The sequence below is a fragment of the Pinus tabuliformis genome, chromosome 3_2 (assembly GCF_031772625.1).
Source record: "Pinus tabuliformis cultivar Carrire ecotype Pingquan chromosome 3_2, CPIR1, whole genome shotgun sequence".
NCBI lineage: Eukaryota > Viridiplantae > Streptophyta > Pinopsida > Pinales > Pinaceae > Pinus > Pinus tabuliformis.
In genome coordinates, this window is record NC_142302.1 from 512,996,000 (window position 1) to 513,011,751 (window position 15,752).

Genomic DNA, 15,752 nt, shown 5'->3' on the forward strand with positions numbered 1-15,752 from the left:
TATGCTCTGCCTGGATATTTTCTTTAAGTCTTCATGTTTTCATCTGTTTGAGGAGGACTCTTGAGACCCTCTTGCCCTCCTTCGCTCCTCACCGGTCTGATCTGCCCATTCATTCAATTCAAAGCATCAAAACGATTTCCTTCCTTGCCCCAATCAGAACTCTGCAAAAACTAGGCCTCATCTCCGGACCCAAAATTTGCCTGTCCCTTTTTTCTAACAAAACCCCCAAAAAACTCAAATCTAATCCTTGCACTTCATACCTAGCCTAAGATTAGCTTTTATTATAGTCATCTTGAGCCCCATCGATTATATTTTGCCGATATTGACCCGGAGAGAGCCCTCTCCTGTTCTTGTAGGGCTAGCTACGAGGCTGAGCATGGTTTTATGTGGACCTAAAACCTTGTCTTTTCAGCTTGAGGCAAATCTAGGCTCTAACATAGTGGCGACTGTACTGGGGAAGAAAGTTTATTTTCAATGTTTGGCTTTGTAGACTACAAAAGGAGCCTGAAGTTAGCTAGGTAGCCTTCGAAATGCTCTTGCTTTGCATTAGCACAAGTAGATAAAATCTGCTTCAGTCAATCTCTGGTCTAGTCTTATAAGCTAAACATCTGATCTAAATGATCACCCTAGTACATGTATCAAGTTAGATCTGATGGTTGATGGTGGACAATGATCAGACATAAGAAGGCTGAAATCATTCACCTGGTGACTCCAACTCCTGTAAAGACTCCACTAGAGGACTAACTCTTCTCTGATAAAATGGAAGGATCTTACACGAAGTTCTGGTATCCAAAGTGGAATGGTATTCAGGATCTAATATGCTTTCTTGCAAATTACTTCTTTGCTGTTCTTGAAGCTGTCCTGAAAGTTTTTTAGAATTTGTTGTATGATAAAGGTGATCAAAATCTTCACTCGACCTATTCAAAAGGTGTAAATACTAAGTTTCCCTTTGATCCTGGCCTCCTTACTTTTCCCACATCTTATGATGACTCTCTTCAAAGTGATGATCCTAAAGAAAGTAAAATTGATCCCATAGCTCTTGTATATACTCCTACACCTTTTATAATCCCAGATAGGTATAAACCTCTTGTTTTACCTTCTGTTCTTCATGCTTCCACAAAAACTATGATCTATACTTGCCGAGGTTTGATGGTGAAAGTAAGAATGTCAACGATGAGCAACATGTGCAAAATTTTGAGTCTTTTCTAGACCTTTTTGAGGTTAATGAAGAGGATGTTAGTATTAGGCTTTTTTCTATTTCTTCGCAAGGCAAAGTGAAGAGTTGGTTCAAAGACCTGCCTGATGTGAGCGTGTTAGATTTCCAGCAGTTCGTCAAAGTTTTCCTTGACAGGTGGGTGGTAAGACAAAACCTTTTCTTGATTATAGAAGAGTATAACCAGCTGAAAAGATTGCCAGGGGAGATAGTACAACAATTTTCAGCCAGATTTAATCAAGTTTATTATTCAATGCCAGTTGATATAAGGCCTCCTCCTAGATCTGCTCTCTTGCACTATCCGGGTGCCTTTGATCCGGAAATGGAGTTTCAGCTGAGGGAAAGAAATCTTGCAACACTTGAAGAGATATAGAATAGTGCAGTAAATGTAGAGGCTCATCTGCTGATCCGAAGGGCAAGGTTGAAAGAAGAAGAGACGAAAAACATAGATCCAGAGAAATCGACATCTCTAGAAGTAAAACTTGACATTTTGGTAAGTTAAGTGGAAGAGATGATGAAAAAGATCACTGCAAGGAATGATTATGATGTTCAAACCCATGGCTCGTTGATTGAAGAAGAAGAAGTTGCTGATCCAAAATATAGATCTGATAATGATTGTCTTATAGATCATCTTGGAGAAGAGAGATCTATTGATATGACATGTATGCTTGATGATGTGTTTTATACTAACGATTTGCCTCAGTTTGATCAGTATGATGATGATGATTATGTTCTCCAAACAGAAGCTAATCTTGAAGACAAATCAGCAGCTAGTTTGTGGGAGGAGGAAGTTCACTTACAGCAGCTCGAGTACAATGATCAAATGATGCATATTAGCTATGACAATGACGAGGAAAGTGAAGCAAATTTTGAAGTAATTGAAGGGTCTTTACCTTTTTGCTTTGATTCATTTCAGTTCATCAGAGACAATTTCCATGCAATTAGAAATCAACTGTCGACAAGTCTTGATTTGGATCCTCTTGAGGGCGATGAAAACTTTGTTCCAGACTTTTCATATTCAGAGTTCCAGCCCCTAAAAACCATTGATTGTCAAGTTGCACATGAAGACATGGAAGCTGGCACATATGATCAAACAATACAAGAAGATTCCGTACCATTTTGTTTTGAATCATTTTAGTTTTTGAAGGGTAGATTACATAGTAAATCTTCGAATGAGAAGCCCGTAGGAAATCAACAATCTCTCAGTTTTAATGTTGAGGATGAAGGTCAGATTACAGATAAAGGTGTGGCAGCCGAAATACATGATTTAATGATGCAAGAGGATTCTGTACCCTTTTGTTTCGAAGAATTTCAGTTTATAAGGCAGAATCTTCGTAATATCTCTAAAGAAAAAGATGAACAGCCTGTAGGATGTCATACAGTTTTAATGGATACATCGCAGTTGTCTTCTCAAATTTTTGATGATCCTATTGCTCGTGTGTTGGATGATGTTTGCTGTAAAAGTTCTTCTCCATTAGCTAACCATGTGACAGAAGAGAATGTTGATAATAATCTGATTCAAAGGTCACCTTCATTGTCTTGTTTAACATATTGTTCATTGCATAGCCCATACCAAGGTTTGCAGTCATATGCGGAGATTGATAAAGGAGACTTTTTTTTCTGTTGGGAATCAGTAACAAAGTTTGGTTATTCAAAAAATTCAGGATCCTTTTAACAGCTTGCTGCAATCATCAAAGAAAGACAACACAGATGTGAGGAAAATCTTAATATCCAGATATGAAGATTACTTGGACCAGAGCAGTAATGTGTTAATGGAAATCAATAGCAATGTTTATGAAGATCCTTTCGCAGTATTCTTAAAGTCATCCAGTCAATTCATGCTTTTCAATTTTATCAGCAGTCAACTTGATTTTGACCTTCCATGGGAGTTGTCGTTCGGTAGTTTTCTCTTGTTTTTCCTAAGCGAGCACTTGTGGAAAATTCAAATAGCAGCAAGGATGCTTACATGGTTGCATTGGCTGTTCCATTTCACTTGATCGCGTGGTGAAAATAACACTTAGAGTAGGTTTGTTAGTTATATTTTAGTCATGTTTGGTTTTATTATAGTTTTCCATTTTAGTTTTGAGTCAAAATTTCAGTCAATAAATGAGTTAACAAATCTTGTGTGGTTTTGTCAAGTCATTGACTCCATAGCCCAATGGACGAAGGCACTGTCTGCTCACCCAAAGATCTGTCGTTCTTGGCACCTCCAAGGAGCTACCATCCCCATTGGAGCCAATGTTAGAGTCGGTCTGTTCAACCCTTCGTCAGTGACCAAAATCTCTTTTGTTGCATTTCATTTTTAGGTGTCTCATTCAGTCCAGTCATTTGCATTCCATTAGGAGCATCGATTTTCTGACTGAATGGTCTTGTCACTGATCTCCCTCATGTCATGTATCTGCTACTCCGTGTCTATACATCAAAATAAATTTTAAAGTCATTCACAGTCCTATTTGGTCTCTTGGTCAGCAAAAGGGTCATTTTAGTCATTAGGTCTAGGGTTTCGTCTTCAAAAAGTCTAATAATGTCCACAGGCACACGAGGGAGGTTAAAAATCAGTTTTCTTTGCAAAATTTCATCGTCAATATGCTTGATCATTATTATTCTTCAAAACTCTTTTTTGAAGAAAAATCGTCCATTTTATCTTTGTAATAAATATGTAATTCTCAAAGCTCCTTCAGTTGTGAAATTCTTCAAGCGCAGCCCTGGTCTCCTTTGCCAAATCCAATGATAGCTATCCCTGTGTTAGTGTCAGTCTTTCCAGCCTTCCTCTAGTGATCAAACATGCTCTTACAAAGTGATTTTAAGGTGTCAAGGTCAAATTTTATCATTTCAGTGAGTCTTCAAGTAAAATTTGGTCACTAGGCATTAGGTCTAGGGTTTGCTTTTACTCCTGTCAAAGTTGTCCAAATGTCGGTCCATGTCACCATTCAGCTGAGTCTACCATCATTCATATGGTTTTCATCATCATTTGGGTTCCAATGGGTCATTTTACACCTTGTTCATGTTTCAGTTGCGCCTAGGTAAGGTCATTTCCCTCTCCTAGGGTTTTGAAGGCAAATTTCTCTTGGATGGTCAAATCATCAGCAAAACTTGTATCCTGATGTTCATCCACCTTTCTCTATCCTTAATGTACCTTATTAAATATTTCCCATCACTGAGATCCCCCAAATTCCTCATTTTCACACAAACCCTAGTTTATTGCTACAAACCCTATTTTCTAGGCTAGGCCTGTGTTTCGCCCTTTTGGACCCCTTCCCCTCACTAAATTTCAGAGATTACACTTTCCCCTACTTCCTGACATCCCTTCCTACTACCCAAAATTTCCTCAAGAATTTAGAAGCCCCCTATCCCCTTCATTTCGCTTCATTTCGACAAATCCCCTGTTCCACACATCGGGGTAGGTTTTACTCAAATGATGTTTCTGAGCAAGAAAAGATGAATTTTGGAAAATTGAGAGAGGTTTTTGTCCAAAATAGGTCAAGGAAGCAAGCCTCCTTCACCTTTTACACAAATTTCTTGGTTTTAGAGAAATGTCAAAACTAAAATTGCCTCGGGAGAATTGATGCACCTCTGAAGTGACCTTGGGAAAATCAAATTTTATACTATCTTGGTTGGCCAAATGACTTGCTTTATGAGTCAAATGATAAGAAAACACAAATATCTTTCCAATGACCTATCATGAGCTCAATTTGGAGTTGAGGAAGGCATTAAAAAGTTGACTGCAACAACACTCTTCCTTGAGGCAGCCTCATTTGACACATTTTGACCAGTATTGGGAGATTTAATTTTTGATAGGGAAAATGAACTGTAAATTGAAAAATTCTAGTTGGGTTGGAAAGTAGACTCAAATATATTTCCAACGAGCTATCCTACACCCAATTTGGACACCAGGAAGGCCTCCAAAAGGCTCTTGCAAAAGGGCGCGACGCACTGGGGAGGCCCGGCGCACTCGGAGAAATTTTCCAGTGTAAATTTACACTGGCGCGACGCACTGGGGAGGCACGGTGCACTGGGCTAAAAGGCCTGAAATTCATTGAAATCTTTCTCCAAATTGCAAATTCTTCATTCCAAAGTAGGTAGAGCCTCCATTTTTGTGTTTCATCCAAGTTTGTGCTAGGGTATGGTGGTTTATAGATGCCAATGATTGAAACAAAAATTCAAACCCTTTCATTTTGAATTCTCCACATGTAAGCTGCTGCCCAGGGTTTCAAAACTTGATTTCCACCAAATTTACTCTTTTCTATTATTTCCTTTGTCCTTAATTCCCTTTTTTCCTTGACTCCATTGCTCCCCATCCCCTAAAGTTACTAAACCCCTATCCTAAATTCCCTTTCCCAAAACTTTCAAATGTGAAAACCCTAAACCCTATTCCCATACCTAAATTACTAAACCCACTCCCATATTTCACAAAAAAAAATCTCCCAATAGTCCCTGATCCCTCACTATTTTTCCCTCCCCTTACTGTCCCTCATGTCATTGTTTTCTCTTGGTGACAAAGGTTAAGCACATCATCAAAGGCATTACAAGACAGTGTGACATATCAACACCTATTTGTCCAAGACAGTTTGTCCACCAGCAGACATGACATCTGATCCATCATATGATCATGAAGAAGAGACACACAGTGATTCGAAAACAGAAGTACATGCACCCAGGAGGCCTCATAGAGGCGGCAAAACATCCGTGAAGACCAGCAGGCTGCCCAACGAAGCCTAAATGAGAAGACACTCATTCAGTAGCAGATAGAGGCTGATCGAGAGATTTGGCTCGAGAGGATAAACATCCACTTAGAGAAGCTGTTGGAAAATGAAAACAAGGACAAGTACATGCTCAGACACATGAAAAACCATTATTGGGCACGAAATCATGTTTGCAAGGCACGAATAAGGAATTTAAAGGCAAACCTAAGGAAGGCATCAAAAAGGCAAAAGAGGCAAAAAGAGCATGATCGACTCTAGATATTGGCCGAGGCAATCCTTGGCCCACCATAGCTCTTGATGAAGAAGCTCCAGCCCAAATTTCAAGAAATTTGGGGCATTTTTGGTATTTTGGCAAATTTTGGTACAAAAAACAGGGGTTTTCTCCCTGTGCGCCGCGCCACGTGGCACGCACTTATGATAGGACGCTCCAAATGGAAAAAACTTTATATTTTGGATTTTTCATGAAAAATCATGACTGATGGTGCATGGCCAAGAAGTTTGGGCAAGTTTTGAGTCCTCAGGAGGTCAAAAACACTCAAAAAATGACCTCACTGGCCCTATTTTGACACACAGGAAGCAGTCTTGGGAGATTGAAGTTTTGGAGCGGCAAATGGGCACCAAATTCAAAAATTCCACTTGGGTTGGAAAGTAAACAGGTAGAGCTTTCCAACAAGTACCCTTGGGCTCAATTTGGACTTCAAGAAGTGCCTCAAAATCAGTCTCAAAGTGGCATGATGCACAGAGAAATTGGCGCGGCGCACAGAGGTTTTTTGCCCAATTTTTTACCTTCCAACTCAGAAATTCGGCCAGTTTGACTAGTTTTGCTTTGTGATGTAATTTTTGATCTATCTTGATGTAATTGGATGAACATGTTGTAATTTTGGCACTTATTTACTTGTTCTAGAGGATTCATTCACTAAAAAGTGAACATTTAATGAATGAATCAGTTTCCTACCTTATAGAGACAAGTTGTTTTGACTGCCTAGATTTTAGTGCTTTGTTTAGAATTGGTTGAAACATCTCCTAGAATGATGAGCTCGACCCTTAGAGGCAAGGAAATAGGTTTGGCTTGCCTATATTATTGTTAAACACACATGGACAACAAAGACAATGTGAAAGATAAAACATGCAATACATTTTTATTAACAAGAGATTTACATTTATAGTACATTATGTGACTCTTGGGTTTCACATCCCAAGGTCTCTTGGACTGCTTTGGTCTATTCAGCTGCCACACTAACCCATTTAGGATTAGGTGTCCAACATTCCCCCCCTTAATCCGAAGGGTTATGTATGAGTTCAAGAAGAGAGCTGTAATACAAAATGTGCAAAAAATGCATGGCAACACTAGGCTGGATGTGCTCTATGAAATGTTGGTATAAAGGGCGATGGTTTAAGGATGACCACCAACACTGGAACACTTAGTGCAGTTCCTGGAACTCTTCCAAAACTGGCAAGAAACTGAAGTTTTCTGCTAGAGGAAGTGATCCTATTGTTTTAAAGAGGGAAACCTTCAACCATAAAAGGGAGGTCTCACCTCGCATAAAAGGTGAAACTTCAACCTGAAAAGGGAAGTCTCAACCTGTGATGGTTTAATGATAACCAACAACTCTGGAATGCTTAATGCAATTCCTGGAACTCTTCCAAAGCTGGCAAGAAGCTGGAGTCTTCTGCTAGAGGGAGTGTTCTCAATTTTGTTCCTTGAATGCTTCCAAAACTAGCAAGAAGCTGAAGTCTTCTGCTAGAGGAAGTGTCCCAGATTGCCAACTAAAGGCATGTTCACGGGCATCTTTGTCTCTGGCTACAACTCTGAAACTGGTGTGGCAGGTTGTGGCTCAGGCTCGCTTGATGTGACTTTGAAGCTTGTAGATGACCATCATTTTCCCCCCTGTCAGATACAAGGTGAGAAGATGGAGAAAACTCAACTGCAAGACTATTCAATACTCTGGAACAAGTTCTGATATGTGTTTGGAGTATCTTCTTGGTTGTTGATGCCCATTTCCAAGAAGCGATCCATCCAAGATGAATCTTTGTTCTTGCATGAAGTTTTTTTCTAAAGCATCTGTTTGAAGAATGACTGGTTTTATGACAATGCTTACATGGATGAAGATCAAAACAGTGATCTTTCAAATGGCGAAATCGGTCACATTGTTGGCATTTCACGATCTGTTGTTGTTGTTGTTGTTGCGGAAGAGGGGCAGATTCTGGAACAGCTGAAGCTGAACTGTCATAAGAAGTAGGTGCACTGTCATCAATGAATCCAGCACTCTGAAACTGAATGGGCTTTGAGTAGTCTGGAATATGAAAGGACAAGTCCTTGTCATATCCAAGACCAGTTCTGTGCTTGTTGTGGACAAGTTGTTCCCAAGGTCTGATGATGGGCTTGGGAAGTGCAGACTGAGTTTCTGCATCTGCATGTACAACTGCTGCTTTATTGGGTTCTGGATCTGATTCAACCTCAATCTTACTAATTTCACCACTTGCTGGTTTAACCTTGAACAACATATTGTTTTGAGCAGAAAACAATTTGGAATGACAAATCTGTTGAAGCTCATCTTGCTGGAACTGAGATTCTAGTTGCAAAAAATCAATCTTTTCTTGTGCATCATGCAGGCAGGTCTGAATGTCACAAAGAATGTCTTTGCTAACATTTACCTTCCCACCAATAGTGGAGTGTATTAGCGTATTCAGTAACTCTAATACATCATCAAATCTAGCCATTGTCTCAACAAAGAAATGAACACTCAACAATCCTAGTGGAGACTATAGCAAGTCTAGACAAACCCTAGTTATTGAAGATTTCAAAAATTAAGAATATCAATTTGAAAAATACATTGTCCAATACCAGACTTTCAGAGATTCTGTTCTTTAAATTCTGTAGAAATTTCACGTCTGACTAGACTTTCAAATACTTTTAAATTAAGTTACGTAGCTGATTTCCTTCAAACTTTATAGAACTTGCCTCTATATCCCTTCTAGAAGCTCAAGAATACAAAGAGAATAAAAAATCCGCGAATACCAGCAATGGAGACACGGCTCAACCTCCACGAATATACACAAGGGTAGCTCGACCTCTTCCTTCAATAATAAACCCAAGAATCTCAACCCCTTTTTTATTGGAAAAGACCCCAATGATGTAAAAAACTTCACCGAAGGTATTCAAAAGGCACTTAACTAATTCCAGCTAAGAATTTAGCCAATCACTAACAGATTTGTGTCCAGCAAGAATGAGAGGTTCAAAGTCCTTCCAACACAGATACAATAGATATGTTTCACCCTTAAAATGCTCAGGTATACCAAGATACGCTTTGTATGGATGCACAACTAGATGTCTTCTTTCTTCTTTGAAATTCGAACTTCAACTACAGGAATGGATTACATATACCTCTGATATATCAACTCTAATAATAACAGAGATCTGAAGTAGAATATACCAAAAAATGTTAGGAAGAACAGTGGTTGTAGATAAGTGTTATAACATCAAAGAAGCTCCATCATTACAGAGAAAACACCACAGTGATAATATATGCAACGTATTCAGCTCCAAGACAGAGAAATAAATATGGAGTGTCTTCAATATATATACAGCCACACATCCAATGAGATGAGGAAGTTTGATTTCAGTTTAAATTACATTTTGGTAAAGTTGGTCGACCTGCATTGCTGAAGATATTGTGCGAGGTATCTGATTTGTCGAGAAGATGTCAACAATTACAGTGCCAGTTCCAATACCGACCCCATCTGAAGACTCTGAACGCCTGAGGAAGGCTTTTGAAGAGTGGGGCACAAATGAGAAGTCAATCATACAAATATTAGGACACAGAACTGCAGCGCAAAGTAATCCGTCAAAGTTATTTTCAACTGTATGAAGAGGATCTCTTGAAGCGATTGGAATCTGAGCTTTCAAGTGACTTTGAGAAAGCTGTATTCCTTTGGGTACAAGATCCAGCTGAACGTGATGCGGTCATATCTCATGATGCAATAAAGAAGTGGAATGGAAAGAATATATCGCTTTTAGAAATTTCCAGTGCTCGATCTTCGGCTGAACTATTGATGGTGAGGCAAGAATATCATATTCGGTACAAAAAGTCCCTCGAAGAAGACGTGTCTGAAGATTTTCAAGATGCAGTGCGAGTTGTGATCAAGTGTATTTGCTGTCCTGAAAAACACTTCACAAAGGTTTTGCGCTTAGCAATAGAAAAACTCGGGAATGAGATAACTCAGGCAACAACAAAAAATGAGTGGGTTCTCAAGACACCCGTCCAGCTACCATGTTCACGTCTGCCATCGAAATTGAAATTGCAACAAACCAAAATAGAATATAACAGGGAACCAGACAAATATTCAAGACTTTCAGATGCCTGAAAACCTAGAGAAAATGCAGAAATTTCTTATAAGATATAACAGAAACTCCGCCGATATCAATCTTTCACACAAATCTAATGTTTATTCAGCCAAGCTATAGAGCGTAACAGCCTTATATATCTGATTGTAGGACTCCGCGATCGTTCCTATATATGAACGTTGAGAGAAGCTTTTGTGAGACATTTTATGGCTCGATAATGAGAAACCTTTTTTTTTTTTTGTTGGTCTTGTTGGCACTACTCCAGCAATTGCAAATAACCAGAGAATAACAACCGTCACTGAGCAGAATGTAAAGATATTAAAGGAATCAGCATCAACACTGAATAAGTGAAAAAGGGTCCCACATATGCTCAGATAGAACTATGTGGTTATAAACAGAATGTATTAAACATCCAAATGCATGAGCACTCGATTGTTGATACCAATAAATATACTAGAATTTCCAGTATGAATCACCAAAAAAGCAATGCCTGGAATCCTTGAATGAACGTAGCTTTCAAAATACACATGAACCCAGAGGAACCATTCCTCCAAGTGAAAAAAACACCACTTACGTATCTTGCTTCTGAAATGGATCACTGAAACCGAGAAAATGGATCTCGTGAATAAGACCGAGAGCCATGTCTAGACTCTAAATCATTTAGAGAGACCTTCAATCAACCTTGCAGCAACTGTTTCAAATTTCTTTTCGTTATTGCTTCAGTTGAAGAATACCATACTCCATATGGTACATAGAATCTAAAGAGACAAATTAACTCCAATGATTTCTGTTGTCAAATATAATTTTAAGAGAAGTTGCCAACGATGGGTAGAGATTCAAACAGCTAGCACGATCAATCCACTCTCATGTCAACATTACCCACTTATGGAAGATGGAAAATCCAATATTGCTGAGTCGGTCTCACGTTTAAAGATCTTCAAGATTGATGGCCAAGTGTCGCGTGAACCAGCATCAAGAATGTGCAGATGCAACTGTTCAGCAAGCATCAACGCCTGAAAGTTTTAACCAACGGATGCATAATAGCAGACAGATGCGTTATGGCAGAGTATGGCACGGTAAACGAATAGGGGCATCGTACCAAAACAGCATTCAATGCATGGCACAACGCTTCCAGAATCTTACTACAGTCCAGATGGTCAAATTGCAGGTTGTCAGCTAATCTCAAGGGCATTCTACTCAGCAATTCAGAGGATTCTCCAGGCCAATGCTAAAAATACCATGGACAGCGTTTCTTTTATGAACCATTTATGAACAGTCCTGACCCTTGCATTACCTGCGCTCTCTGGCTACTGTAAAAGACAGAGATGTCAATCAGGGGAGGCAAAGGATTTCTGGCAGGCAATGGCAGATAACACTTCAATGCTTAAATCAAAGGGCCAGCATTACAAATTGAGGAATGCGCAGAGGCCATAGTGAGGAATACATTGCAGTCAGAGATACGTTCTTGCTAGGGCAGAGATGGCAGGTCTGAGCAATGAGCGTTTTTAGAGCATAGGTGAATAAAAATAGCGCTGGAAAAATAACAGATTGCAGCTAAAATTTAGCTGAGACAATATTCATGAGAAAATATTCATAAAATTTATGGCAGAAATAAACTACACAGAGAGGCCATAAAACAAATGGCTCAAATTAATTTATGCAGGGCAGGAATACGCCTGCTCTGATACCATGTTAAACACACATGGACAGCAAAGACAATGTGAAAGATAAAACATGCAATACATTTTTATTAACAAGAGATTTACATTTATAGTACATTATGTGACTCTTGGGTTTCAGATCCCAAGGTCTCTTGGACTGCTTTGGTCTATTCGGCTTCCACACTAACCCATTTAGGATTAGGTGTCCAACAATTATGTAATTTCTAAGTCATTTTTAGGGTTGGACACTAGGGATTTCTTTGGCATATCATTGTACATTCTATCTCTGCATTTTTGGCTAAGGAAAGACCAGGCTTTTGCAGCACTGTTTGGGATCCATGTGGCTTTATGTTTTGATGGTGTTCTTCTCTAAGTAATTGTAAGTTCATTAGTGTTATGTGTATCATTTTCCTGTCTCTTCTTCTAAATTTGAACAAATGAGTGATTAAGGTAGAATCCATTAACTGCTATGCTCTGCCTTTGAATTTGTTTAAATTTCCATGTTTTCATCTGTTTAAGGAGAATTCTTGAGACTCTCTTTCTCTCCTTAGCTCCTCACCAGTCTGATCTATCCATTCATTCACTTTAAAGCATCAAAATGATTGCCTTCCTTGCCCCAATCAGAACTTTGCAGAAACTGTGCCTCATCCTCGAGCCCAATTTGCCTTTCCCTGTTTCCAACACAAAACCCCCAAAAACCCAAGACAAACCCTTGTACTTCATACCTAGCCTAAAATTAGCTTTTATTTTAGTCATCTAGAGCCCCATCGCTTGTCTTCTACCAAGATTGACCTGGAGAGAGCCCTCTCCTGTCCTCGTAGGGCTAGCTACGAGGCTGAGCGTGGTTTGATGTGAACCTAGAACCTTGTCTTTTCAGCCTAAGGAAAATCTCTAACACCCTGCACAAAAAAGACAAGAGTTTCATCACTCAACTCAAAAAATCATAAAGGAAGCAAAATAGAGTGTAAAGATAAAGTCATTTGCAAATATTATGAAAGTGGGTTTTATGAGCCAAAACTTAAAAGCTCCTAGTTTATAAGTCATTTCCTCAAATTGCAAAGTTCATTTGCACTCTTGGAAGCAAAGGAAAGTTGTGTTTGGAGGTAAGCAAGAGAAATTGGGAGAAAATGGTCAAAAATAGGTGCGCGGCGCATTGGCTGACTGGCGCGGCACACTGGGCTTCAACTTTTAGTTAAAAATTGCACAAGCACGACGCATTGGGTGTGCTGCACGACGCACACAGCAAAAGGCCCAAAATTGCTAAGAATTGTTCCCAATTGCCAATAATTCACACAGATTCGCTAGGTAGAGCCTCCATCTTGGTGTTTCATCCAATTTTGTGATAGGCTATGGTGGTTTATTGATGATAATGGTTAAAACAAAAACATCAAAACCTACCTCCTAAATTACCTCAAGGAAACTTGTTGTTAGGGTTTCAAAATCATTGTTTTGTCACCAAAGTCACTCCTCCATCCCTTTCTACCTTGTTTCATGATTCCCTAAGTTTCCTTAACTCCTAGGTTCACTAATTTCTTCTCCCAAATTCTTTTTCTCAAATTCTCAAATCCAAAACCTCAAACCCTAGTTTCTTGCTACAACTTGGCAATTTTCTAGGCTAGGCCTGTGTTTTGCCCTTTTGGACCCCTTCTCCTCACTCAATTTCCGAGATTCCATTTTCCCCTACTTCTTAACATCCCTCCCTATTTCCAAAAATTTTCTCAAGAATTTAGAAGCCCCTTATCCCCTTCATTTCGCTTCATTTTGACAAATCCCTTGTTCCACACATCGGGGTAGGTTTTACTCAAATGATGCTTTTGAGCAAGGAAAGATGAATTTGGAAAAAATGAGAGAGGTTTTTGTCCAAAATAGGCCAAGGAAGAAAAAAGTTCTTCAATTTTTACACAGGTTTCATGGTTTTAGAGAAATGTCAAAAATATAGTCGCCTCGGGAGAATTGATGCACCTCTGAAGTGACCTTGGGAAAATCAAGTTTTCTCCTAGCTTGGCTGGCCAAATGACTTTCTTGATGAGTCAAAGGATAAATAAACACAACTATCTTTCCAATGAGCTATCATAAGCTCAATTTGTAGTTTAGGAACACCTTCAAAAGTTGACTACAACAGCTTTCTGCCCTGAGGCAGCCTCATTTGGCACATTTTGACCAGTCTTGGAATATTTGACTTTTGATAGGGTAAATGAACTCAAAATTGAAAATTTCTAGTTGGGTTGGAAAGTAGACTCAAATAAATTCCAACGAGCTATCATGTACCCAATTTGGACACTGAGAAGGCCCTCAAAACAGGTCTGGAAAAAGGCGCTACACACAGAAATTTTAACACAGGGTTTTCCTCCCTATGCGCCGCGCCACGTGGCGCTCGCTTTTGCTAGGGAGCTCCAAATCTCAAAAAATTTACATTTTTGGATTTTTCATGAAAAATTATGATTTCTTGTGCATGAACAAGAAATTTGGGTGGGTTTTGAGCCCTCAAAAGATCAAAAACACTCAAAAAATGACCTCACTGCCCCTATTTTGACACACAGGAAGTAGTCTTGGGAGATTGAAGTTTTGGAGGGGAAAATGACACCCAAATTCAGAAATTCCACTTTGGTTGGAAAGTAGACAAGTAGGTCTTGCCAACAAGAACACTTGATCTCAATTTGGACTTCAGGAAGTGCCTCAAAATCAGCTCCAAATTGGTGCGACGCATAGAGACTCAGGCGCGGCGCATAGAGGATTTTTGCCCATTTTTCACTATTCAGCTCAAAAATTCACCCAGTTTTGACCAGTTTTGCTTCTTGAAGTTACTCTTGACCTTTAATGATGTAATTTGATAACCATGTTGTAATATTGGCACATTTTTACTTGTTCTAGAGGATTCATTCACTAAAAGGTGAAAATTGAATGAATGAATCAGTTTCCTAGCATATAGGGTAAGTTGTTTGACTACCTAGATTTCAGTTCCTTGTTTAGAATTAGTTAAAATAGCTCCTAGAATGATGAGCTCGACCCCTAGAGGCTAGGGAATAGGTTTGTATTGTCTATATTATGTAATTTCTAAGTCATTTTCAGGGTTGGACACTTGGAATTGCTTGGCACTTTATTGTACATTTCATTTCTGCAATTTTGGCAAACGAAAGACCAGGGTTTTGCGGCACTTATTGGGATCCATGTGGCTCTATGTTTTGATGGTGTGTTTCTCTATGTATTTGTAAGTTCACTGATGTTATTATGTATCATTTTCCTTCCTCTTATCTTTTGCAATTAAACAAATGAGAGATTAAGGTAGAATTCATTGGACTGCTATGCTCTGCCTGGATATTTTGTTTAATTGTTCATGTTTTCATCTGTTTGCGGAGGACTCTTGAGACCCTATTGCCCTCCTTGGCTCCTCACCGATCTGATCCACCCATTCATTCAGTTCAAAGCATCAAAACGATTGCCTTCCTTGCCCCAATCAGAACTCTGCAAAAACTAGGCCTCATCCCCGGACCCAAAATTTGCCTGTCCCTTTTTTCCAACAAAACCCCCAAAAAACTCAAATATAATCCTTGCACTTCATACCTAGCCTAAGATTAGCTTTTATTACAGTCATCTCAAGCCCCATCGATTATATTTTGCTGAGATTGACCTGAAGAGAGCCCTCTCCTGTCCTCGTAGGGCTAGCTACGAGGCTGAGCATGGTTTGATGTGGACCTAGAACCTTGTCTTTTTAGCCTGAGGCAAATCTAGGCTCTAACACTAGGCTTATGGGTTCTCTTCTTGCACCATCTTGTCTTGAAGGTCACTTAGGATTTTGGAGAGTCATCTTTGCCACCTTTTGTTTCCCTTGT

General features: G+C 39.3%; 1 protein-coding gene across 1 annotated transcript; it reads left to right on the plus strand.

Annotated features, from left to right (window-relative positions):
- Positions 1-9,617: 9,617 nt before the first annotated feature.
- LOC149181576 (annexin Gh1-like) lies at positions 9,618-10,281 on the plus strand. Its single transcript, XM_089414255.1, has 2 exons — positions 9,618-9,753; positions 9,860-10,281. Exons 1-2 carry the CDS (start codon positions 9,618-9,620, stop codon positions 10,279-10,281), a joined length of 558 nt encoding a protein of 185 aa, XP_089270381.1.
- The last annotated feature ends 5,471 nt before the right edge of the window (positions 10,282-15,752 follow it).

Coding starts and splice junctions, on each gene's coding strand:
- LOC149181576 (XM_089414255.1), top strand. CDS start 9,618: ATGTCAACAATTACAGTGCCAGTTCCAATACCGACCCCATCTGAAGAC. Junction 9,754..9,859: donor ACACAGAACTGCAGCGCAAA/GTAATCCGTCAA, acceptor TTTGGGTACAAG/ATCCAGCTGAACGTGATGCG.